The sequence below is a fragment of the Mchenga conophoros genome, linkage group LG17 (genome assembly GCF_057382185.1).
Source record: "Mchenga conophoros isolate Kocher_MC1m ecotype Shallow Benthic linkage group LG17, M_conophoros_male_GT1.1, whole genome shotgun sequence".
In the NCBI taxonomy this organism is placed as follows: domain Eukaryota; kingdom Metazoa; phylum Chordata; class Actinopteri; order Cichliformes; family Cichlidae; genus Mchenga; species Mchenga conophoros.
The window spans coordinates 16615864-16641600 of NC_140542.1; the positions used below are offsets into that span (position 1 = coordinate 16615864).

Below are 25737 nucleotides of genomic sequence, written 5' to 3' on the forward strand. Positions count from 1 at the left end.
CTACTTCTTTGTAGATTCCCTCACGTCCATTGTTGCAGCTTAAGCACCCTCCTTCAAGAATATTTGTGACTTTTTATACTGATGCTAATACTAATTACAATAGTTGCGGGCTTCATGGATCGACGTGTTACAGGACGTGTACGTGAAGTTAGCGTCGTACAGATCAGAGGGGTTTGCTGCCTGATTTCTGAGCTACATCGATCTACGGAAATCTACGTCGTTGTCACAAGAGTTACCCCTACTGGCAGTTAAGGAGAATGCCAGTTTAAGGTTCCCGCAGTCCAGCTTTGATCTGTATTTTGTCTTGATTGAAGCCACAGCAGAGGCCACAAGTAGGATGTGGCAAGAGGAACATGTATCAGCAGGGTTCTCTTACCTAGAAATATGTTATTAATAATAATGTATACTTTATTGAAATTACTCCTCTGCATTTGACCCATTCACTCAGTGAAGCAGTGGGCAGCCACTAAGCAGGCGCACGGGGGAGCAGTGTGTAGGGACGGTACCTTGCTCAGGGGTACCTCAGTAGATTTGAACCCCTAACCCTTCCGATCATGGGGCGACCACTCTACCTTCTGAGCTATTCCTTGATAGATTAATCAGCAGATCAATCACAGAAATTATGCAATGCCTGCTTGCAGTAATATAGTACACACAAAAACAATATTGATGACAAAATATCACTATTCATTTTTTAAAAGCCATTTAATATACACAATGCATAAACAAAACAAAAAAACCATCACAACTACTTCTCAACTCGTACATTTAAGGTTGGTAGTAATTCTTAGAGACCCAAAAAAGAAAACAACAGACAAATTAACACCAGAGAGATGCCACAATGGCAGTTTGATCAATCCTTAATCCAAAGGCATGCCATAAATAAAACTCTTTTGCAAGGAACGAGCTAAGGAGCATTTGTCACAGCAAAATACAATTTCTCGCTCACATCGTTTATCCCATTAACAACACTACAGAACAATCGTGTGTCTAAACACAAGCACACTGGATGCTGAAAAACGACTTAACATTCCCATTTCTTTTAGTCCACTTTTAAATGAACACTGTTTGTAAAATAAAATGTGGTGAAGTCTTTGACCGTAAGGCATGGAGGAACAGCAGCCTAACCCTTTTCCAGTTTCAAGATGCATAGAGGATGTGATATGAGAACACTGAACAGAAAATGATTGTTTAAAAGAAATTCATGGATTCTTTGTTTGCAAAAAGTTTCACATTTTCATATTTTTTTCCTTTATGGCTACATGAATAGTAATGTAAGGTCCAATCTAACAAAACTGGTAAAAACAAACTAGCTAAAACCTCCTAGAAGTTTATTCTATGCTGAAAAAGCACATAAACATAGTTTTCCCTGTAAACTTAACGCAGTACAAACCTAAAAAGGCTTTCTTGTTGTCTTGGTGAATGACAACAAACGTAGTTAAATGGGTAGTGAAGTTAACTGCTCTATTATATAAGACCAATGAATGCCTACAGTTTCTTATCATTTCTCCAACACAAATGTGAGAATGTCAAATTAAAACAGCAATCATTGAGAGTAAATAAAAAATAGGAGTCTCCCTTGGGTCAGCTGGGGAAAGTATCGTGTATATTTCTGTACTTTCAGGATTTGTCTGCTCTATGAATCATCCTTAAGTTTATTTTATTGACTGAAATTTATAAATTAATCCTTGCCCCTAATAATACATAAAGTAAAATATTACTTATCCAAACCATCAAGAAAAAATGTTACTAATAGATGCAGTTTGTACTAATAATGTAATGACACTAAAATAAAGTGACTCAATCACACCATCACAACAAACTGAAAAAAAAAACACCTTTAAGTCAAAATGCAGGGCACAAGAGCAGACTCAGGGAGGAGCTACTAAAACCTCAAATGCTTGGTGGAGAAGGAAGAGGAGAAGCAGCAACAGCAGACATCACTGTTTCTTTATTTGCCTTATTATCATTATTATCGACTGTCCCCAGAGCTTTCCTTAACAAGGCAACAACAGTTTAACTGCACTTGTGTGAGTGATTCATTCTGACTTAACAGGTGTCTTGTGGAAAAGGAGTTTCTCTAACCCTAATTGCAGGGACTCTTTGTGACATTATCAGATGTGCATTTTCAATGCAACAGACTGAGTAAGTCAGTCATCAAAAAGACAAAACTTTGAGATAGTCTCGACTTGTAAAAGATAGGGGACACTAACATTTCTACATTTAATTAAAATGTAAATGATCTCAATTAAAAACATTTTATCATTTCTCCTTTTTGGGGAACGGTTGAATAGGTGTCAACATTTCAACTATCCAGCTGTGAAATTCAGTCACCTTTTACACATCTACATGGTCAGACACCAATAGAAGAATTTGCAAAGACTTTTTGCATGGACAAAATAAGCAGCGGAAGTGACAGGATCCAATATGAGCTTTGATCTAAATCAATAGTAGCTTCCAAGCAGTGAGGTCAACAGTTTTAGTCAAATGTTCAGGGAACTCCAACATGTAGGTTCGCATGTTGAAAATGCATTTTTTCTCATTTATTATGTATTACCTTACTTTACACATGTACAGTAGTTTAACGTGTTCAACAGGCAGCCTGTGAGCTCACTGCAGAGGAAATCCTCTAACTTAAATCCTGCTGGCCTGTGATGTAGGCTGTTTGCAAATTTACTGGTGGGACTTCTGTCAGTGTGGTCACTCAATACAAGCATCAGCAGTAATGATGTAGTAGCAGTGAGGCAATGCTCAGTGGTAGCACCTATGATGATCATCATAGCTGAATGAAGAGTAGGCAGCGCAACTAACTTTGAACACCATGTCATCATTGTCATCATCATCATCATCGTCATTTAATGGCCACAGTCCCATGGTGTGAAAAGAAATATCCCCTTCCTCTCCTGCCCTTGTTTCTCCCTGGCAGACTTGCAGTGGTGTCATCCACTCTGCAGCCCTCTGTTGAGCAGTGATGAGCCCGGTGATGCGGGCTTACTCATCGTCCCATGTTTGCTGTAGCAGGAAGTTAGCAGCTAGATTCTCATTCTTCTCACAAGCAAAGTACGCCTGGATGACTAAACCTTCAGGGAATCCCAGTGCTTTTAACTGGAAAACAATGTCATTGACATTTTCAGTCCTCCTTTCACCTTATGGACAATTCAACAAGACTAATAAATGTAAAAACACACCTACTATAAAACATTCATGCTCGTGTTCCTGCATTTATGCATTCATTTGTTGTTTGAAAAATTACATGAAGAAAAACTATTAAGTATACATAACTGCTTGACCAGAATATTGCAGAATACTGCCCTTCAAATTTGTATGTTTTCCAATGTGCATATTTAAGAATTTGTTTCATTAATGCTAACAGAAAAACATCAAGGATCCAGCAACATAATTTTCCATCACTGATGTTTCAACAAAAGTCATGGAAATTCAGTAGCAGGTTGTGTTCAGACTGATTTCCTTTCATATGTTTAAAAGAGAAAACTATTTGTTCCTAGGCTTGTGTAATTCTGCACAAATTGTGGAAATTTGGTGGAACTGACTGTGTCAATGTGACTGGCAAACTCACCCTCTCAATTGCCTCTTTCTCCTGTGGGGTGACCTGGATGTAGTTAGTGTGTGGTGACCCATGGGCATCAGCATCTTCTCCTCCTGTATCTCCAGCTTGTGGCTCATTCAGCATCTGTACAAAACGCTCCTGGTGCTCTGTGATTTGCTGCAAGTTACACAGTTGAACTGTATATCAACCACCCAGTTTAGGCAAACTACAGTGGACATGGTAAACAATTAGCTCATTCACTGCCAGCCATTTTCAAATGGCTGGCAGTGAAACACAACAAGACTTGCACCACATTTTTGTCTCACTGCGCAATCCCTTACGTGCGCAAACCCTGCACCTCCTTGCAGGTCTACTTTTACTGCTGGTGGGCTTCAGTTCAACTTACCTTGACTGCCATTGACGTCTATGGACGTCAATGGCAGTCAACGTAAGTTTTTCAATTGACGTCTATAGACGTCAATGGCAGTGAATGAGTTAATATAGTCACTTGGGGGGATTTTACGTCGCATTAACATATCAGAGAAATGTTTCCTGAAAAATACATTTACAGATTTATTTCTTTATTGTTCTTACTATTAGGAACAGTTCTTTGAGATACCTTAAACAGTCAAACAGAAATTATATTAACAGACCCTGACAGAACGCCACTAGAGAACGGTGAGTTTTGTGGTGTGGTACCTGCAGCAGCTGTGGGTTGTCTCTCCCGAGCTGTTGCAGCAGGGCTGGCAGGAGGGCTGGGTTCTGCTGGATGATCTGTCTCATCTGCTGGAACTGAGGCTGGTTCCTCAGGAACTCCAGAGGGTTCCCTATGGAGCCAGATCCTCCTCCAGCAGTGACAGGCTGGCTGCTGGACACAGGCCCTGCTCAGGAGGGGACAAAATGTTAACTGTTGCTATTCAAGAAGAGATTACATTTTATAGGATACAATGTAAAGACAGTAAAACCAAACAGTGAAGTCTGTTCTGAGAGTGGCTTCATAGTTCTGTCTTGGTGCACGGTTTTGCTAAACCAGAAAGACTATCATGAGAAAATTTTGTTACTGCTCAGTGACAAAAATACTTATGAGGCCCTGAAACGAGACCCAGGAAGTGGTTAGGAAGAGGTTGATAAGATTGTCTGAAGCAGTTGGAACAAGACAACCATAGCTGTGTAGCTAGCCACAATGTAGCACATTATTATATACAGTGGGGCAAAAAAGTATTTAGTCAGCCACCGATTGTGCAAGTTCCCCCACTTAAAATGATGACAGAGGTCAGTAATTTGCACCAGAGGTACACTTCAACTGTGAGAGACAGAATGTGAAAAAAAAATCCATGAATCCACATGGTAGGATTTGTAAAGAATTTATTCGTAAATCAGGGTGGAAAATAAGTATTTGGTCACCTCAAACAAGGAAAATCTCTGGCTCTCACAGACCTGTAACGTCTTCTGTAAGAAGCTTTTCTGTCCCCCACTCGTTACCTGTATGAATGGCACCTGTTTGAACTCATCATCTGTATAAAAGACACCTGTCCACAGCCTCAAACAGTCAGACTCCAAACTCCGCCATGGCCAAGACCAAAGAGCTTTCGAAGGACACCAGGAAAAGTATTGTAGACCTGCACCAGACTGGGAAGAGTGAATCTACAATAGGCAAGCAGCTTGGTGTGAAAAAATCAACTGTGGGAGCAATCATCAGAAAATGGAAGACATACAAGACCACTGATAATCTCCCTCGATCTGGGGCTCCACGCAAGATCTCATCCCGTGGGGTCAAAATGATCATGAGAACGGTGAGCAAAGATCCCAGAACCACACGGGGGGACCTGGTGAATGACCTGCAGAGAGCTGGGACCAAAGTAACAAAGGTCACCATCAGTAACACACTACAACGGTAGGGAATCAAATCCCGCAGTGCCAGACGTGTTCCGCTGCTGAAGCCAGTGCATGTCCAGGCCCGTCTGAAGTTTGCCAGAGAGCACATGGATGATACAGCAGAGGATTGGGAGAATGTCATGTGGTCAGATGAAACCAAAGTAGAACTTTTTGGTATAAACTCAACTCGTCGTGTTTGGAGGAAGAAGAATACTGAGTTGCATCCCAAGAACACCATGCCTACTGTGAAGCATGGGGGTGGAAACATCATGCTATGGGGCTGTTTTTCTGCCAAGGGGACAGGACGACTGATCCGTGTTAAGGACAGAATGAATGGGGCCATGTATCGTGAGATTTTGAGCCAAAACCTCCTTCCATCAGTGAGAACTTTGAAGATGAAACGAGGCTGGGTCTTCCAACATGACAATGATCCAAAACACACCGCCCGGGCAACAAAGGCGTGGCTCCGTAAGAAGCATTTGAAAGTCCTGGAGTGGCCTAGCCAGTCTCCAGACCTCAACCCCATAGAAAATCTGTGGCGGGAGTTGAAAGTCCGTGTTGCTCGGCGACAGCCCCAGAACATCACTGCTCTCGAGAAGATCTGCATGGAGGAATGGGCCAAAATACCAGCTACTGTGTGTGCAAACCTGGTAAAGACCTATAGTAAACGTTTGACCTCTGTTATTGCCAACAAAGGTTATGTTACAAAGTATTGAGTTGTATTTTTGTTATTGACCAAATACTTATTTTCCACCCTGATTTACCAATAAATTCTTTACAAATCCTACCATGTGGATTCATGGATTTTTTTTTTTTCACATTCTGTCTCTCACAGTTGAAGTGTACCTCTGGTGCAAATTACTGACCTCTGTCATCATTTTAAGTGGGGGAACTTGCACAATCGGTGGCTGACTAAATACTTTTTTGCCCCACTGTACCAGCTAGCCCAAATTCAATAACCCTACAAATGTCACGACTGTTTAGTTTTCTGTCTTCCTTTATGTCAAAAGTGATAGCAGAGCTGTACATTTTAATTTTTCAGAAATTCCTCAATCAGAACATGATATATCATCTTTAAATGGAAACTAGCCAGATAACTCCTTGCTAACTTCATAAATTCTGTTTTCGTGGATGTCTGGATGTCAAACTTAGTTGTTTCACCTTGTAGAGCAGCCACACTGATCATATTATTAAAGATGAAAGAATTTAAACAGTTTGTAACTCTCAGTGATGCCACAGTGTTCGTTTGACTTTGGGACCTGAAGCGGAGTTTGGACCCAGGAGCGGCTAATGACAACAGACTTAAAGACGGGATACCCAGGGGATGCTTCACCAAGTTTGTATGGTTTACATAAGATACATAAACAGGGTGTACCTTTAAGATCAATTGTCTGTATGATCAATTCAGCCATCTATAACAACTCAAAGTTTCTGGTTTCGATCCTTAACCCGTTGGTAGGCAGCTCTGAACACCACATCCAGAACACCTTGAATTTTGTTGAGAAGGTGAGAGACGTCATTATGGAGGCAGATAAAATAATAGTGTTGTACGATGTTACATCTCTCTTCACTTGTGTTCCAGTCACTGAAGCAGTGGCGGTAGTTTGCAAGAGATAACAGGATGACCCCAACCTGAGCAACAGGACCACTCTCAGCACCAACCAAGTCTGTTTGGTCTTGGATCTGAGTCTTAATTCCACCTATTTCACATACAAGGCTCAGTACTACAGGCAGAAACATGTGTGTGCCTTGGCTTCCCCAGTTTCACCCATTGTCCCCAACTTGTACATGGAAGAAGGGGAAAAGAGGGCTCTGTTATCCTACCCTGGAACACCTCCACGTCATTGATTATGTGGATGACACCTGGATGAAAATCAAATCTCAGGACATACCACAATTCAATAATCACGCGCGAACACATCAAATTCACCACAGAGGATATGACAGGCTAGCTGTGAGATTTCCATCTGTAATGGGGGACATTTAAACGTTGATGTGTACCGTAAACCAATGTATACAGATCAGTATTTAAGGTTTGACTCTCATCATCCACTGGAGGCAAAACTTGGTGTTTTTCTACATGATAAAGAAAAAGTTGCTGTGAAAAGAAAGAAATCTGTCAGCATGACTCTTGACTTAAATTGGAAGAAATAAATGTGTAAACTTACAGAAAAAGTTCTGGTAGCTCATTGGCCAGACTGTCCAGTGTTTTGGTGTGGGGTTTAACTGTAGTCATAAAAAACAGAAATTTCTGTAGTAGAAAGTGAAAAACAGAAAGTTTTCTGTCATATAATTGTTTATTTCTTGATTCCTTTGTGTAGTATGAATGGTCATAAGGGAGATTTTTTATCAATAGGAAAAACTGTAAAACTTATGGAAATACAGTTAAAGGTCCAATTTTATTAAACTCTTAAAAGTCCAGTTAAAAATCAAACAAGAAGAATTATAAATGGCTTCAAGTGTATATTCAGACCTGTGAGACTTCTTTAGACACTCAAAACACTGAGATATGGCTCTGTGGTACATGCAGACATTTCTGCATCAAAGACGCTTTGTATAAAGGACAAATTTGGTCAAGCGAAATCCCTTCTGGAGAAAAGTTTTATAGTCAGATCAGAAAAAAATATTTTGACACAATGGCAAGAGGAGTTGGAGGAGTAAAAGTGAGACTTTCACACCTAAGAACACTGTACCGACTGTCAAGCACGGTGGTGGTCTTACCATACTTTGGGAATGGTACTGGTACACAGCACAAAGTGGAAATAGTAAAAAAGTGAAATAATCTAAAAAAGAAATACTTCCAAATTCTTCCTCTGATGATGTTGAAGTTCCACTAGTGATAAAACGTTAGTGGTGTGCAGAATTTTTGTGGACGTTGTGTAGCTTTAGACCACAGTTATTCCAGTTGTCATCTTGGCATCATTTCCGTGTCCCCAGGAAGTTCATGCGGAGGAAACAAGCTGCCTTGTTTAAAACAGAAAGTTAAAGAGAAGTAAAAATAAATAAATAAATTGGGCTCTTACTACTGGGGGGTGCTGGAGGCTGCTGTGGTGGTTCTTCTGTAGAAGGTGTAGAGGGGTTGGCTGGAGTACTATGTCTACTTGGTTGTGGATTGTGCAGATCACTAGCCCTTGCTGGAATACCCTGCAACACATGAACAGTTACTGTATAGTTTACAATACAGCTCAGCATGATTATGAAGCTGGTTAAACTCTCACCATGAGCAAGTACTCCACTGCTCTGTCTGGGTTGTTGTAACTGGCTCTTAGTGCAGCAACAACTTGCTCCCGCTCATATCCTATCGACATAATCTCTGACACCAGGTTTTCATATGCTGGTCCAGTCACTGTGGTAACAACAAGAGAGGTTTTTAGGGGCAGGAAAGTTGACCTGAACCTAGATGAAGTGCGCAGGTTGTTTTTGTGTTATTTGGCACAGTAGATATATCAATATAACTAAATACAGAATAGTGATACTTGAAAGTCTGTAAATCTGTAAATTAAGAGTTTTCTACCTAAACAGTCCTAGGTCCTTCTTGAGTTATCGCATTTGCAAAATTTTCAGAAAACCTAACCTCTGGCCTTAATATTCAAACTTGTCCAAGATTTCTAGTACTTGAACCTATGGTATAAATTTACATATTTTAATTTGCCTATCTCTCCAGTTATTAATTTCACAAACTTGTGAAGGCCTTTTTGCGCCTCCTCTTGTCTCTATGCAGCCTCAAAGAGATACAACCTCAAATATACAAAAGGTGGGATGTAATTTAAAATGTAAAATTAAGTGGAAAACAATGATCTACTAATCTCAAAAACCCATATTAGGGCTGCACAAGTCATTGAATTTTAATCTCGACTTCAATATTTTGGTTTCTCACAGTAGAACAAACGTGATCAAGCAATACTAAAAATAAATGCTCCAATACCCCAGTGTTGTTTAGTTCACTGCAGAACACATTTAACTTATTCTAACCAATGAAAAGACAGACAGTGTAATTATTGTATGATGGCCAAGAAAAACAGTGCAGGGGTTGTTAACATGATCATCCAACAGCATCTATTAAAGTGAACCTGTACGTCACAATATCCACAAATATGCACTGAAATCACCAAGGCAATCACAAAAAGTCATATTCATTAAACATGGTGGGCAACAAAAGCTGTAGGAAAATGGTCAACATATTGAACGAAAGCTATGTTACCCATCTTTTCCAAAGTGGAAAAACCTCCCAATATTGTGGAAACGACTAACCGTTTTCATTCAGAGGTTGGTTTGGTTGTACAGATTATTGCCTATTATCTAAAAACTCAGAAATAATACTGGTCCCTCTTTGACCAGAATGGAGGCATTTGAGAAGGCTGCTTCTACTTATACATTGAAAAAGAACTGGAGTTTTGCCTCCTTTTTATGCAAAGTACACAGAACCATCAGCACTGATTTATTTTCTAATGGAATTATGTCATTCCAATTTAATCTTAGCTGTGGTACCAGGGAAGGTTTACTACCGTCACCATTAATATTTGACCTTTAACAACTGCTTTCAGTATGCTGACAACATTCTTCTAGCTTCAGTAATCTCCACACAGCAGCATCTGAGATCTCGTTTATTACTGATTCCAGGGTAGCTCAGGATATGCAGCACGTCACCCACTATGTATGGAAGGTTGGTGGTTTGATCTCTAGCTGCTCCGGTCTGCGTGCCAAATGTCCTTTGGGAAAATACTAAACCTTAAGCTGGTCTCCGATGCATCACAGTATGACTGTGTGTGAATGTTAGATAGAAAGCACTTACACAGGAAAACGTGCTTGTGTGAATGGGTGAACCAGTTCATTTTCCATTTGATCCATTCTCTGAAACTTCTGGTTGCATGATTAATTGGACTGTGTCAGAGGTCATGCCACTACCAGCACAGTACAAATGTATGTCATCAAGTGTGACATCAGTTAACCAGGTTTATTAAAAAAATATGCAAACCAAAATTCCCACTGTTATTCAGGCTACTCAATCAGCCATTCAAAACTTGGCTAATATGCATACATCTCTGTTGGGTAAGATCAGTCAGGGCGGGATGGCTGTTCCTCCCACAATGCATCTTATTATATCTATATGTTAATCAGTAAAATACTAGTATAGAACTGTGTCGACAAAAAACAAAAACAAAAAAACAAGATTTTACTAAATAATTTTAAAATAGTTTATGTATGAGTACCATTTATGGACCTTATCAAAGATATTGTCTGAAGAGGATGCTGATAACCCAACATAAAAAAAGACACACAAATGGATGAATGAGAAAGAAATTACAAGCCTGGGAGTGATGTCTTATCGTTTTGCTTTTTGTGATTAGTGACTGTTAGTCTTTGTTCTTTGGTTTACTATTAAAGATAGAAAACACTTTGAAGAACATATTTTTTAAAAAGAGAAAAAAGGAGCATTACATCTTTCCACCTGTTGTGATCATTTCTGATAAAACAGCAAACAGTGGACAGATCAACTGAAAGAACATCTCCATGATGTCAGGTCAGCTAGATGATACAAACTTTCAGATACTGTTCATTTGCTGTAGAAAGTTTTTAGGACTGCAACTTCTGCTTTTGTTCTCCACTTTCCAGTGAGATATGAAACATTTTTTGACTAAGAAAACACGTTATTGGTGCAAAAATACTTGCATATGGTTCCAGTTTTACCATCTTTGGATTTTTTCTCATACATTCAGCTAAAAAAATGGAAACAAATTTTGTGTGTGTGTGTGGGGGGGGTTGAGATGCTGCAAGTAATAAAGCGCCTAAATATATAATTTAAGATTTGTTTTTTTCTTTGTTGTGTGTTATGTCTTGACACAACTGTGGATCATCAGTTGAGTTATGACCCATAGGTCAGAGTTAAGAGACAAACAAAAAGATCAGGACTTAAATTGAGCAAGAAAGTAGCCAATGTCCAAAGAAAAACAGTCTCACTCATTGGAAGCAAGACAGGAATAAATGAGAGGTAGCACCTGACTTTTGCACAGTACTGTACATCATAGGGGCTTTGGCTCAGGAACAGGTTGTCTGCTAATCAGGAGGTTGGTGGCTCGTTCGTATCTTGCCAAAGTATTGCAGTGGGCAAGATACATTTCCAGTCAAGCTTGGGGGGAAAAAATGCTGTCAACTACTGGCTAAAACTGAACTCCACTTATTTAGTCTGTATCTGTTTAAATGCTGAATTTTTCAATAGAAACTACTGTTCTAATTTCCTTACTATCGCCACGTATGCTGTAATATAGAAAATGTTTACTGTATCAGACGCACTCTAATGATTAAAACAAAAAGCACCATATAATTAGTACATTAGTATTTTACTAGTTACGACAAAGAAAAGAATAATCACTGATAATTACCCAGTATTGATGCTGCTTCTTCAAGAAGACCCAGTTCATCAACAAGGCTGAGAGAGATGAACAAACAGATAAAACATGACGTAAATGTTCATTCTAAAGAACCAGGATTTAGGATTTTAAGTGTTCCTTGCTCTATATTGAGGCACTATGATATAACTTAATGCTTATATCCACTACTCAGGTTCTCTTCCTGCATACGATGACTGTTTTTGTGAACTGCCACGATATAAATCAAACTGAATTGAGTGCCAGTAATATACTAAAACTAAAAAAAGTAAATAACATACATCATGTTCAGTTCCTCACTACAGCCACAGCACTAACATGGCCAGAATGAATGAAACACTGATTAAACAATGAAAATGAATCCATATTCACCGTGTTCATCAAGGTTGTGTTGTTTTATGATCAACCTACAGCAGCACACTTATGCTTGAAGAAAAAAAACTGTCACTGCAATTACTACTCAGCTTCACTATACGAAGAAAAGTACTGGGCCACCTACGCATTACATCTAAAGTTGTAATTATCCATGCTCTCACACAAGGCACAAAATGACCTTGATTCTTTGAAGGTGACAAGACATGCAGAAAGTAATTAGAGCTTCTTCGATATATAACCATCTAAACTAGAATAATATGAGCTTACCTACCCATTTTACAACTTCTTATGATATTTCTTGATCAAACAATTAAACTGCCACAGTTTACATAAAACTATTATCCAACCTTGAAGCAGAGGACTGGACTGGTGCTGTGCCAGATGGTTCATTCTCTGGGTCTTCCCTCAGCTCTTCTTCTGACTGGGCAGCAGGGGTGGGGCTATCTGTAGGGACTAACTCAGGGGCTTCCTGTACAGCTTCAGGAGCTGTGGAAGAGGCAACAGTGGCTGTGGAACCAGAGGCCAGAGCTGATTCTGAGTGTGAGTCCAAGGTGGGTTTTGCTGTTGCACCAACAGAAGCCACAGTGGTGTTTTCTTGAACAGAGGGCGGGGCTTCTGAGGGAGGCACTGACTGTGAGGCAGGTACAGCAGCAGACATTGTGTGTGTTGGTGTGGAGGGCACCTGTGTTGGGCCAGAGGCTGGTGCTGGTGCTGCAGCTGAGGGTGGCACTGGAGTTGCAGCTGGCGTGGGAACTGAGTGAGTGGCTGCTTCAGCAGGAGAGGTTGGTTTGGGCTAAAATGACATTTGAGAGCTGATTATTAGTGGTGTTGCTAAGATAGTCAAACAAACACACAGTTACACACATGTAACTAAAACAGAATCAGTTAGGATGCAACCCTGTTAAACTACCCCAAGAAACATTTCCATGTGAGCCCACAGTGGACAAGTGTGGATTAGCCCATGCCCATCATGGTTTTCTCTAGGCGATGCAGAGTGGGCTTTCCCGTAGAAAACCCATATACTTCAAAGGGCAGAACTTCCCTTTATTTATAATAAGTAAATGACTACTATGGAGAAGATTAAACCATAGAACATTATTACACTTTCAGAAATATGACTCTGAGAGAAAGCGACTCATTGAATTCTAATATATTTGTAAGTTTGCTCACTTACAAAGAAATTAATTTTTGTGCCAATTTATTTTAAGTGTGAGAGACAGGATATTAAATATACATTAAAAAACATATTACATCAAAGTTATAAATTGTTGTGCATGTCATTGAGGGAAATAAATCTTTGATCTCCTACAACTGAGCCAGTATTCTGGCTCCCACGGATTGGTCACAACCAATCAGTCAATTTGATCAACTACAGATACTCCTGCACTCAACTCAGTAAGTATATAAAGCACACCTGTCCACAGAATAACTTCTTTCCATTATAACCTCTCCACACCATGGATAAGACCAACGACCTCTTAAAGGACGTCACACAGAAGACTGTAGGCTTGGGAGAAAGTGCTGTGGTCAGACGGAACCAAAATCGATCTCTTTAGCGTTAACTTGACCCACTGTGGAGAAAGAGAGATGCTAGTGTGTGACCCAAAGAAAATCAGCCCACAGCCAAGCACAAAGGTATGTATTGTAAACTCTTGGATGAGAAGCCCCTCTACCAGAACACTGATGATGAGTGTTGACTTAGTATTATAGCATGACAATGACCCAAACCATACCACCAAGGCAACAAATGAGTGCCTAAAAAAGAAGCACGTTAAGATGAGGGATTGACTAGCCAGCCTCCAGACCTCAGTCCTAGAAGATGTGTGGAGGGAGCTGAAAGCTTTGTGTTGAGGCAAGCAGCAGGCAAGGAATCTACATGATTTAGAGAGTTTCTGTGAAGAGGAGTGGGACAAAATTCCACATATAACAACTGTCACCACTGTGCTCGCCAAGTTGGTCATGTTTTGCTCGGGGATCAAATACTTACTTTACTCAATGACATGCAAAGGAAATAATAACTTTTTTGTAATTTTTGCAGATATTAAAACTTCACTAGAAGAACCAAAGGTGTGAAAAAATGTATACCAATTAAATAGATTCAGGAAAAATGAACTAACAGAGGGTTAGTGCCGAAATACAGGGATATGATAGCAGTATTGGTAATACATGGCAGGCAAAGAGTTAAACAGTAGTTTAAAAGTCTTCAGGAGAACTTTGTTGTGCACAACTTTAACTGGACAAGGATTGCAATAAATAACTGTGATAGTGTTAAGAATTGATGCTTAGTGTATAATAGTGTATTGATATCGTTTTTATGGAGGAAGTGCACAGAACCAATATAGTCACCCTGGCAGCCATCACAAGCTATAGTAAAACTGAGTAAATAAAAAAGCAACAAAGTTGTGTGTATAACATGACCGTCTAAAGAAGAAACCAAAGACACTAACCTTGGTAACCATGACCACCACAAAGTTCTTCTCATCGATTCTGTACTCTTTCAGTGGGATATCATCGTTTAAGATTTTGCCTGTGACATTCACACAGAAACAGCAAGTGACAAAAGATATGACAGAATGATTGAACACTGACTATGAAACAGATTTATAGGCTGTAACCTTTACATGTAGGGTGTATAGAAAATATAAACGTAGCCAATGTGAAATCAATCAATGGTTTAGGAAGTCCCATCAAAAAGCTTTGAGCTGAGCATTTTCACTGTTGCTATTTCAGAGACATCACGCACTCATAGTGTGATCCATCAATCTCCAAGGCAAGCAACTGCAAGTGGCATCATCCTTCTTATATAATTTACGAAACGTTTTACGAAACAAAAAGTGTTATGCACTTCTACAATGGCTTCCCTTTTTAAAACTGCAAGATACACTTAAGTTTCTTTTAAAATTTTATTAACATGGTTATGAATATGTTATTAGGCACTTTTGCATTTCAAAACTCTGTTTCCTGCTTTCCTTGCATTTTGCTTATTTGGCTTTGGTTTCTGCTTATTACGTAAAAACTACCACAGTTGTTTCCGGTCAATAATAACACACCTTTAAGCTACCAAAGGTAATTGAGTGGTAATAACACATTATTAATGCTTGTTTCTGACTTGTTACCCTACTATTGCCACTTTCTTACAGAGCTGTGTTTCCACATTATTACCCCCAGTTTTGGGCCATTATTATCCAATTACATAAATTTCAGTGTAATACTCAACTGTAACCACTGTTGCTACCACAATAGTACTTTAGTGGTTATTACTTTGGTAATTGAATGGTAATAACTTAGAACTTACCACCTTATTATGTTCTGTTCCTCCGTGTTATCCTACTAAACTATTACAAGGCTGTAATAAAAAGCACTACCAATATGTTTTTCTGGAATGTCATATCTTGGGTCAAGCTTTTTAACAAGCTGCTTAAAGCCCTTATCATGTAACTGCATCAGTAATAAGCTAATAATTATTTTCACATCTGAAATAACCTGTGACCAAATGTTTAAGGACCCTCCCCAGTCCAGTCAGACAGAGATCTCTGAGCTATGCCTTAAAAAGCAATCTAGCTGGATATCTAGACTGATATTGACTAGGTCATGTTTTAGGAAAGAAAGGTCACCACAAGGACAAAGACAGGCTGTAGAAGAGAGCCAGAGAGTAATATTTTCTTCTTCTTTTTTGAGTGAATCTAAGTGAATTACTTAAATTTCTCTAGGAGCCACAATAAAAATTCTACTTTTACATTCAGAGTCTTTTGGCCCATATCAGCACCTAATAAGCTCAGACAAATATATGATACTGAACTCACTTTAAGAATAATCAGTATGTGCAGTTTGCTATGTGATCATGAAACTGATCGGAAATAACTAAACTAATCAAAATTTGTGGCTTTTATTTATTATCCTCATAGGTTTTCTCTAACTGATAACGCTGGCAAATGTGTAGTTTGAAGAAACTTTTAATAACTCCTTTAACATGTTAAGAAGGAAACCTTTGATGATGGAGGTGACTGGTTTCATGAAACAGGCAAGATCGATGACTGTAAAAAAGATGGACGACGTGGCACCCCCACCCCAAATGTCATCTATTTGTGACAGCCTTTTTCTGTCTTACAACAGTGTCGGCATGAGAATAATTAGTACTAAGAACAGAAATAAAAATAATCTAATCTGTTTTTTGTGGTTGATTCATTCATCTAATTAGTTTTGGATTAATGTTTGGGTAACGCTAATAGAAGTCTATCAATGTCAAAAAAGTTTGCCAGTGTGATTTCACGTTTATGTTTGATTAAAATCCAGTAGGGCATGAGATGTTTATGTTAAAACTGCTGCAGTGTTGTCAAATTGTAGGACATGAATGTGCTTATGAATACTAGGGTGACTTTGCTCATTTTTATTAAGAAATAATATTTTTTCCACTGTGCTATCTTGTACCGGTTTCTCTTTTTTGGTAATGACTTTTCTTCATTTGGACAAAACCATTTCAAATGATGCTGAGGAATTGTGCTCTATCATACAAAACAACTGTGTAGGATTGGATATATGCACCTCTACATACCCAGGTGTTGCTGTAACCCATTTACTTGGCACACAACAAATACTTTACCTTGGAATAAAGATAAAAGAAGAGAAAAAAAACTTGTGAATATTATACAAGTAACACATTTAATTATTTACAGGAATATAATGTGTAATACTTCATTGCAAGAGATCAGCTCAAAGAATTAATTACTTCTTTATCTTCTTTCTGTGGCAGCAATGGAAGGCTTATCAGGCTATAGATGACAAACCAGGCTGCAGAAGCAGCAACGCCTCTGTATGAGCGGACTGTAACACCATGACATCAACAACACTGGACATAAAACCTGCTTTCATTCTATCCTGTACTGTCATCAATAGAAAAGTTGGGAAAATATAACATTTGAAGACAAGGTCAGAAAATAACATGAAAATGTGCTATTATTACTACTGTTTATATGGCCATCATTAGGGGTGCTCTGATGAAAAAGGGCCTAAACTTGCCTATGCTAACAACCACGTTGTTATAATTACAAAAACACATCGCAACATCTAATTGTTCTACAACATTTAACATCACTCTTTAGCTCCTGTTAATTCATTTGCTAGACCAGCCGTTAGCATACGCACTGTGTTAGAGGCATGTTGCTATCTAGTTAGCAATGCTACACACCTGTTACTACTGCACACTCCACAGAGGCCCAGAGTTACTGTTCATTCCATAATTATCTGGAAATTAACTGTTGCCCTGAGATTTTACACAAGACCAAAGATAATATAAAAATGACGTTTTAAACAGTTTTAGATCAAATCACAGAGCACTCTCATACCTGGTAACATGGAAACTTTAAATAAAATGTTAGATTTAAAAGCACAGCAGCAGAAGGCGGTGTCATTTTTCTATTTATTTATTAGAATCATCAACAGATACATTCACCCTGGGGGAAAACCAGTGACCAGCAGGAGCACAGCTGTCCTTTGCCAGATGTTCTGTTTAACTACTGAGAAAGACGTCATTTCAGAAACATCAGGAAGACTGAAGCTCATCGCAGGGATCAAGCAGGACTCAAACTGTTTACCAGCAGCGCCCTCAGAGGGAAATCTTCAGACCTCCACCTTAAGCCCATCCCAGAAAATGTGCAACCCCAGCACTTCATGAACGGTGTGACAGCGACATTTGCTTTGTGTGCTGTTAGAAGTACTGCACATCATCCTCATATAAAGAGGCTCTGGACTCACATGATCAGGTTATATTCAGTCCTGTAGCTAGTTATTAAAATATATATTATCCTCTCTGATTATTCTGGTATGAATGACTCAATTACAAATAACACACGCAGTGTGAAAGAACTGCAAATTAACCTTTTAGTTTAACATACAAGTGACGACCTTTGACCTTCATCAGGTTGTATTCAATGCTGTCAGAGAAAATCTCATGTCTTCTTCATGCAGGTGACTGCATTCAGTCTATTAAACAGAAGCTGTGCAGGTTTGAGATCAGCAGCTTTCTGAAACACCAAACTGAGGTACTGTTTATGCTGACATATAGCAGGCAGGGGTGATTAATTCCTTTGACTTTTTGTCTTTAACTTTATCAATAAAACACCTGCAGCTTTCACTGAAAGCACACAATATGGTGCTTTAGCCTTTGCACTTTTTTCATCAGTTAATGTTGGAGTTACTGCAAAGCGTGAATCATAGGATGATCTGTCTGCTGTCACTGGGTGGTGCTGAGGTCTAATCTGAGGGCAGCCCCTGTAATCACAAAGAGAACAGAATCAACACAAACCGTAACATGTTCATCCTTCAAATCTGAAATAAATCTGATCCTTTCCTGTCCTCACACACTTCAGGATCTGCAGTTCTACACTTACATTTTTTCAGTTCTACAGTTCTGCTGACATTAGCTTTTTATTTACGAAAGTTTACAGTTTAATGTTTACCTTTGAGTTGTTGGTGGTTTTTAAATTGTGATTTCCAAACATATGATGATGGAGCAGCTTTCCAGTCCTGGTGCATCGTGGTCAGCTGCAGGGAAACAGACAAACATATCATCACCAGTGTTTGAGCTGGTGCCTGAGTATTGTAAGCTGTAACCGTGAGAACATTTTCAGTCCTCTGCAATTCACCTACAGTTACAATTGTGCTAATGACGAGTTATTGAACTGCAAGGTTTTTGTAAATTTCGTGTTACTGTCCTTACAGATGTGGCTAGAGAGAGAAAACATGCTGCTGTTTGCACATATTTAATAATAAGCTGTACACAGAGCTGAAGGACAGTCCAGCCTGTTGCTTTTCCAATCTTAACACACATTAGTTAGTGACTGAACAGGCCGGTGACTTTTCTCTGTTTCTCATGTAACTGGTTTCAGCGCCTCACCTTCAGCTGCAGGTCTGAACATCCTTTAGTTCAGTACAGTCAGAGCAGCTGAGCAAATGTCTGAACTACAGCACTGAATTTAATGAACATTCAAGCTCAAAGTGTCGGCTCTCAGTTCATTCATGTGCACAGATTAACTGATGAACGGCGCTTTCCCTGACAGCCGACTTCTCATCGTAGCTAGCTAGCCAAGGACATAGTTGCTAAATAGCTGACAAGCACACATTTAACTTACCGAAAAAGTACGCCAGGGCCTCGGGTCCTTCTGTCGGTTAATCCAGTTTACTGCAGAACACCTCATGCTGTCAGTTTGAAACAGTCCATTGTGGTTTTGTAAACGCTGGACCTCCTCTCTGGGTCCTGATCCATTCCCAAACAGAGATGTGCAAGTTTCTCCGTGACTGCAGCTGCCAGTCAAAGCTGTTATGATGACCCCAATTCAACAGCATTATGGTAGTAGTCAAACTCATGAGACTTATGCTCACCTTTAATTCCAGTTGTGACATTTAAATTTTTCTAATATACATTTAATCTGGGGCAGCATATTGTGTGGTGGTTAGCACTGTCGCCTCACACCAAGAAGTTTGTGGGTTCAAATCTACCATGTGTCCGAGGCCTTTCCGTGTGGGGCTCTCCCCCGTGTTTTCTCCCTGGGTCCTCCTCTCACAGTCCAAAGACATGCACTAAGTGGGGTTAGATTAGCTGGTCATTTTAAATAGGTGCAAATGTCAGTGCAAGTGGTTGTCTGTCTCTCTGTGTCGGCCCTGCAGCAGACTGTCCAGAGCGTACCCTGTCTCTTGCCCTATGGCAGCTGGGATAAACTCCAGCACCCCCACGGCCCTGAATAGATAAGCAGAAGAGGACGGACGGACGGATGAATACGTTTATTTTGTTCAGAACATGTATTATTCCATATAGCAATGAGAAATCTTTTCTGCAGAGAAAGTACTTTTAGATTTAATACTTTAAGTTAAATTTTCCAATTAAACAGTTTAGTGTGTTGAAGCAGTTTTACTTTCTGTTTTTTTTTTTCCAATGTATTTTTTGTGGCTTTTACTCTTTATTGTGTTCGGACAGTGGAGAGAAGACAGGAAAGCTGGGGATAGAGAACAAATAGAAGCAATAGCAGATTGGAGCCTGGACCTCTGCTTTAGTCTTACAGCATATGGAAAACCTGCTCAGCCCAGTGAGTTAGATTAAAATCCTTCAGTCAGGAAGTTGAACATAGTGACATTTCGAGTAATGTACAAGAGAAGACAACAATTTTTGTAATTTTAATATATACTGCAGCAAACATATAAGGCTTTCTTCCTAAATGTATAAAGATGGCAGTCTTCATTTCAATTATATCTGGACTGCTTGCTGTGGCGGTCTCTACTAAAACTTACTTAGGTATTGTCACCTGTTTCTCAGACAATCTTTTAAGATCAGATGATAGCGGGAGAGGTCGTGAAGTGGAGAACTGTTTAAATGCCACATTTGTTGCAGCTTATCCACCTCTGCCACAGCTGTTCTATTCAATTTAATTACTATAATTATAGTGTGTTTGCAGTCTGCATTTCCCAAATTAATTATACTGGGTAAATTATTATTACTATTTTTTTTTTGAGGTAATGACATGAGAAACAACGTCTGATTAAAAATCAGCTATTATTTTCTCTTAACCCTCAAGCTTACCTGCATAGATGAGTTTCTGTCCCACTGAAGGAAATGCATCTTTACCTCTGTGCTCTTCTATTTTCTCCTTCAGGGCTTTCACCTGTCAAACATATCAAGAAATATTAGGTGGAATGAGCTCTTCTTACTATCCTTTGTCTGCGAACTGACAGATCCATTTATCTCACTGTCTCACGTCAAAGTGATTATTTGTGATTATCGATATAACTGAAAATGTAACTATTTAAAATGAGAGCACAGTTAAGAGTTTGATTGTTGCTTTTATAATTCCAGTTATGCCATTTTGCCACAACGCTGCCTAATATGTTTTGACAGTTTAACTGCATACATCTGTCACAAAAAACAAGGCTGTTCATTGTTTTTACGTGACATATTAAAATCAGAGTTTTTAAAGAAAATATTTTCCTAAATTGAAAAATAAATAATGGACTGGTTCTTATATAGCGCTTTTCTACTCTTCTGAGCAGTCAAAGCGCTTTATACAACTGTAATAAATAATCACAAGTACAGTGATGTTAAATACAATTACTTTGACTTTTTGGGAGATTTTCTTACTTTAACCGGAGACACAAAGTGTTGCTGTATTACATCTCCTGGTTCTCATGAGGATTTCTAATTAGAATATTGTTATAAGTTGATGTGGATTAATTTATGCCTTTTATTAGTCTGTGAATTCTTTTTAACAGCTGCACCTCTTTGCATGTTAAACTATGATCCCCTGGGTCCTCCTGTACTGGCCTGCTGTCTCTCTCTGTCTGTATGTGTGTTTTGTCTTCCGATGGCTTGTTCCAGAAAGCATCTCCCACCCTGTGCCCCTCGACCCTCCTGATGAGCCACACCTGGCAGCTGCTGGCTAATTAACCCTCCAGGTCCAGGGTTTAATTGGCCGTTTTTCACTACTTTTGATTTTGTCTTTGTATTTCACCTTTAAAACTTGCCTTGTTTGATATCATTCTCTTCAGCACAACCTCACATGTCTGAATTTAGAGTTATTGTTTTATATTAAGACACCGTGTTAACAGAATTGATCTAAAATTACACAAAAATCATAAAATCCAAGTTGGAAAAAGTTATATTTTTTACTGTAAAAACCACAAACATGTTTATTGTTTAAATGCAAATATACATTGTAAATTTAAACAGCTAATGCCTCGGGGGTTTTCTTTGTACAACCATTTAAAACTACTACTAAAATTAAAATTACAAAACAATTAGGTGTCACAATAAGATGCCACACAAATTCTTTGTGCCACTCCAAAAATAGTTTCTGTTCACCACAAGACAGCGAACAAATCACAGGGATAACCTGCAGGCCTGACATCACTACTGTTTTTACTGTTTCTTCCCGCACTAGATGTGATGATAGTATTCAGAAAAAAACATGAAGTATTTTTCTTATCATAACTCTGGTTTTATGTAGCCCATCAACACAATGTTAAAACTGGTACAGAGTTTGAAGTCCACACTTTCAACACAAGTATCAGCATCAGAATACGTTATTTTCCCTAATAACGTTTAGTGGTTAAGCAGAGACCACCACCCTGGCAGCTGAAGAGCCCCCCCCCCCCCCCCCCCCGAGTTCCACTGATGCACCAGAGGCCCCCGCACCAGGGCTGGGCCACCGTGCATGCAATCACCACCACCCTGGCAACACACTAACCAGGACCCAAGCCCCCCAGGCCCAGCCAAAACCCCAGCCCGGTGGCGGAGAACCCCCAAAACCCTCCAGTTCATGAGGAGAGTCTTCTTGGCGATGCATAGGGCGGTGAGAGCCATGTGAACTGTATTCATCTCTGTAGTGCCATCATGTAAGTCGCCCAATAAGCAAACTGAAGGGGAGGCTGGAATGCTACATTTCAGACACTTTGACAAGTCTTCACATATCGCACGGCAAAACCTCTGAACAGGTGGACAGAACCAAAGAGCGTGGATGTAATTGTCAGGTGTATGACCAGTTGTTACATGATGTAAAACCCATCATGAACATCTGTTGACCTGTATAGTGCAGTCTGTGTAGTATTTTGCATTGTATTAATTGTAGACTGGGATTTCTAATCAATTTAAAGGTTTTTAAACATATCTGAGACCAGACTGATAGATATATTTTAATCAGCTTATCGAATAATCTGAAACTCTTGAGATTGTTTTTTAATATAATTACCTCAAAAAGAGAGTGGTTTGTGAGTGTTGGAGAAAAAATAACACATCATCTGCATAAAGACTGATTTTATGTTCTACGTTCTTGCATTTTATGCTCTCGATCACTATAGCCTGGTTTTAGTAGGAGACTGTTGGGAGAATTCATATTTGGTGGTAGTCTGACATTTTCCTTGATTTCCTGCAGCATTCTGTGGAATACTGGTGCCAGAATGCTCTACTTGAAATCCATCTGGACCTGGAGCCTTACTATTTTGCGTACTTTTCAGGGCTTTCTGGAGTTCACCTGATGTCAGCGGTGAAGCCAGTGACATTGCTTGACTGTCTGATCCTTTCAGAAAGATTACGTTGTCAAGTAATGGATCGATTTCGTTTTTTGATGGGTTCATCTGTTGGTAATATGAAGTTTTGTAAAATTTCCTGAAAGTGTTGTTTATTCTTTCAGGGTCATATAATGTGTTCCCAGATAAGTCTTTAATGGCACCTATAGTCATTTTTCTTTATTTATTTTTAACTGGTTGGCTAGAAATCGACCTGAATTGTTACCATGTTCAAACTTTTGCAAGCAGTCTTTGTAGTAAGAATTGATTTTTTTTATTGAAAATTTCATTTAATTCTAGTTTTGTTTATGTATTTTTTTCAGAATTTTCCTGTTCCTGGGAGGACACTTCTACGATTTGATTATTTCTTCTAATTCCTGAATACGTTTGTTTTCTCTTTTCTTTTTATGTGACGAGAATTAAATTCTTTTACCTCTCATCACAGCTTTTCCTGCTTCCCAGAAAACAGATGCTGATGGTCCAGGCAGATCATTACAGTCTAAATATAAAGCTCACTGTTTTTTAAATATTTAATAAAATCTTCATCTTTAAGCAATGATGTATTTAATCTCCAGTTTTTACTTGGTGGAATGATTTTCTTACTTATTAGAATCAAAGATACAGGAGCATCTCAGTATCTCAGTGCATCTCAGTGTCTGAAATGTCACTTTACAGTGAGCTGCTGACTAGGAAATAATAGAAACGAGAGTAGGAGTGATGGATATGTGAGAATAAAGTATACTTCTTACGGTTAGGGTGGAAGGAACGCCATGCATCGCAAAGTCTGAAATTGATCATGTACTGTTTAACTATATTTGTGGACAGCCAATTGCGCTGAGTTCCTGCTGAATTCAGCTGTCCATTTCTTCATTTAGTCCAAAGTTGAGGTCGCCCCCAAGAACAAGTAAGCAATCTAGGGAGAGTGCAGTAAAAAAAACGTGGAAGAATGAGCAGCCGTATACACTTACAATACAGAACTTTTTGTTAAGTATGGATAATTTAATAATTAGAATTCTTCCCTCTGGATCTATAACTGTGAATACTGTGAAATTAATATTTTATGTGTTAAAATCACTACATTCCTCTGCCTGGAGCTATAGCAGGCTGAGAACACATTAGGAAACAAAGGTGTTTTAAGTTCATGCGGCAGGTCTCTGAGTCGCTTGTAATAAAACAACATATGCCTGTAGTTTGTTTTAAGCTGGTTCAATATCTTTACCCTCTTTTCTCTGGAGCCAGCTCAATGCACAGTCCATGTGACAAACCTCATGGCAATCAAGCGCACCAGTATAACAAAAGGTCCACTTGGGAAAATAAATGTGTTGGGTGAAATTTCCATTTTAAAAAGATAATAGTAATGAATCGAGCAATTTTACATTTTTAAAATGACTTGACAGTTACATAAAAAGCTATAAGCTCATTATATAGCTCATGGTACACTTTTACATCAGTATATATTTGCATAACCAACTGATAAGAAGACATGTAAAGAAGAACTAAACACCAAACACTGTGTGATGCCAATGATTGTTACAGTCCCTGCCATTAACATGACATAATACTTAAAACGTTATTAAAAACGTTATTAGCTTAATAAACATAATTTAATTTGATGAACTATTATTTGATGGGGAAACTTTTTTTTTTAATCTAACAGATTTAACGATCAGCCATCCCAGTGTTACATTTGCGGACAGGCTTAAAATACTGCACCGTCATTCATGGTGATATACTGAAACAAGTCCGAGTGAAACAGTGTCAAGTGAAATAAAAAAACACACATATTTCCGGTCTGTTATTTCAACGTACACACATGCTGCTTATTCACTGCATAACATCACAACGAAACCCAGTGAATACGCAAACACCATCCATGAGTAAACTGCAGATCTTCCATTCATGTAGCTTCTTCCGCATGGTTGTGGTGGGGATGGAGCCGACTTTTCGATAGTGTTTTATTATTTTATTTTGAAGGAAAATGTGCTCTATTCCTGTCTTTCCTGCGCTATAGTACCTTATGTGAACTCTGCGATACTGCAGAACTGATAACTTGTCTGGAAGCATTTTTGTCACATCGACGTAATGTTATTTATTTTGGGGGGTTTGTAATAAAAAAAACAAACAAAACTGATTTATCTCAATTTAAACACCCTTTACTATGGCTATTTCCCCACACCGGGTAAAATTCCCGCATGCCTCAGCCAGCCCCCCGAGCCCGACCATGTTTACTTCGGCCCCGTTAACTTCTACTCACCGTCAGTTCTGGGTCTATTTCGATTCTGAACGTCTGCTGTTGGAGTGTCTTCAGTGTTATAGTTAGCATCTTTCCGGTGGTTCTCGGACAACAGTGGACTCGGAAGAATTTCTCAACAGCAGCAGCTCTTTTTTTGTCAGTATTTTTCCGGCTCTGTGTATATGTGTGACTCAGCTGTCTTAGTGCCGCTGAGCATGCTGGCCACCCACGCCATCTACTGCTGGAGTCACAGTATGACATGCTGTTGACTTCAC

The 25737-nt window shown here is 39.1% G+C and overlaps 1 protein-coding gene across 2 annotated transcripts; it reads right to left on the minus strand.

The window, feature by feature from the left end:
- Positions 1-688: 688 nt before the first annotated feature.
- On the minus strand, positions 689-25690 carry rad23ab (RAD23 homolog A, nucleotide excision repair protein b). Of its 2 annotated transcripts, XR_014889155.1 has the most exons (11): positions 25484-25690; positions 20753-20834; positions 14631-14710; positions 12531-12976; positions 11803-11849; positions 8641-8768; positions 8446-8566; positions 7591-7648; positions 4247-4428; positions 3578-3724; positions 689-3105 (listed from the first exon to the last, which is right to left on the minus strand). XR_014889155.1 is itself a non-coding variant. In XM_085251648.1 (10 exons), exons 1-10 carry the CDS (start codon positions 25550-25552, stop codon positions 2992-2994), a joined length of 1416 nt encoding a protein of 471 aa, XP_085107774.1. In that variant the 5' UTR covers positions 25553-25690; the 3' UTR covers positions 689-2991. The 2 variants fall into 2 exon arrangements, 1 of the variants encoding a protein (XP_085107774.1); XM_085251648.1 differs by lacking the exon at positions 7591-7648.
- Between the last annotated feature and the right edge of the window lie 47 nt (positions 25691-25737).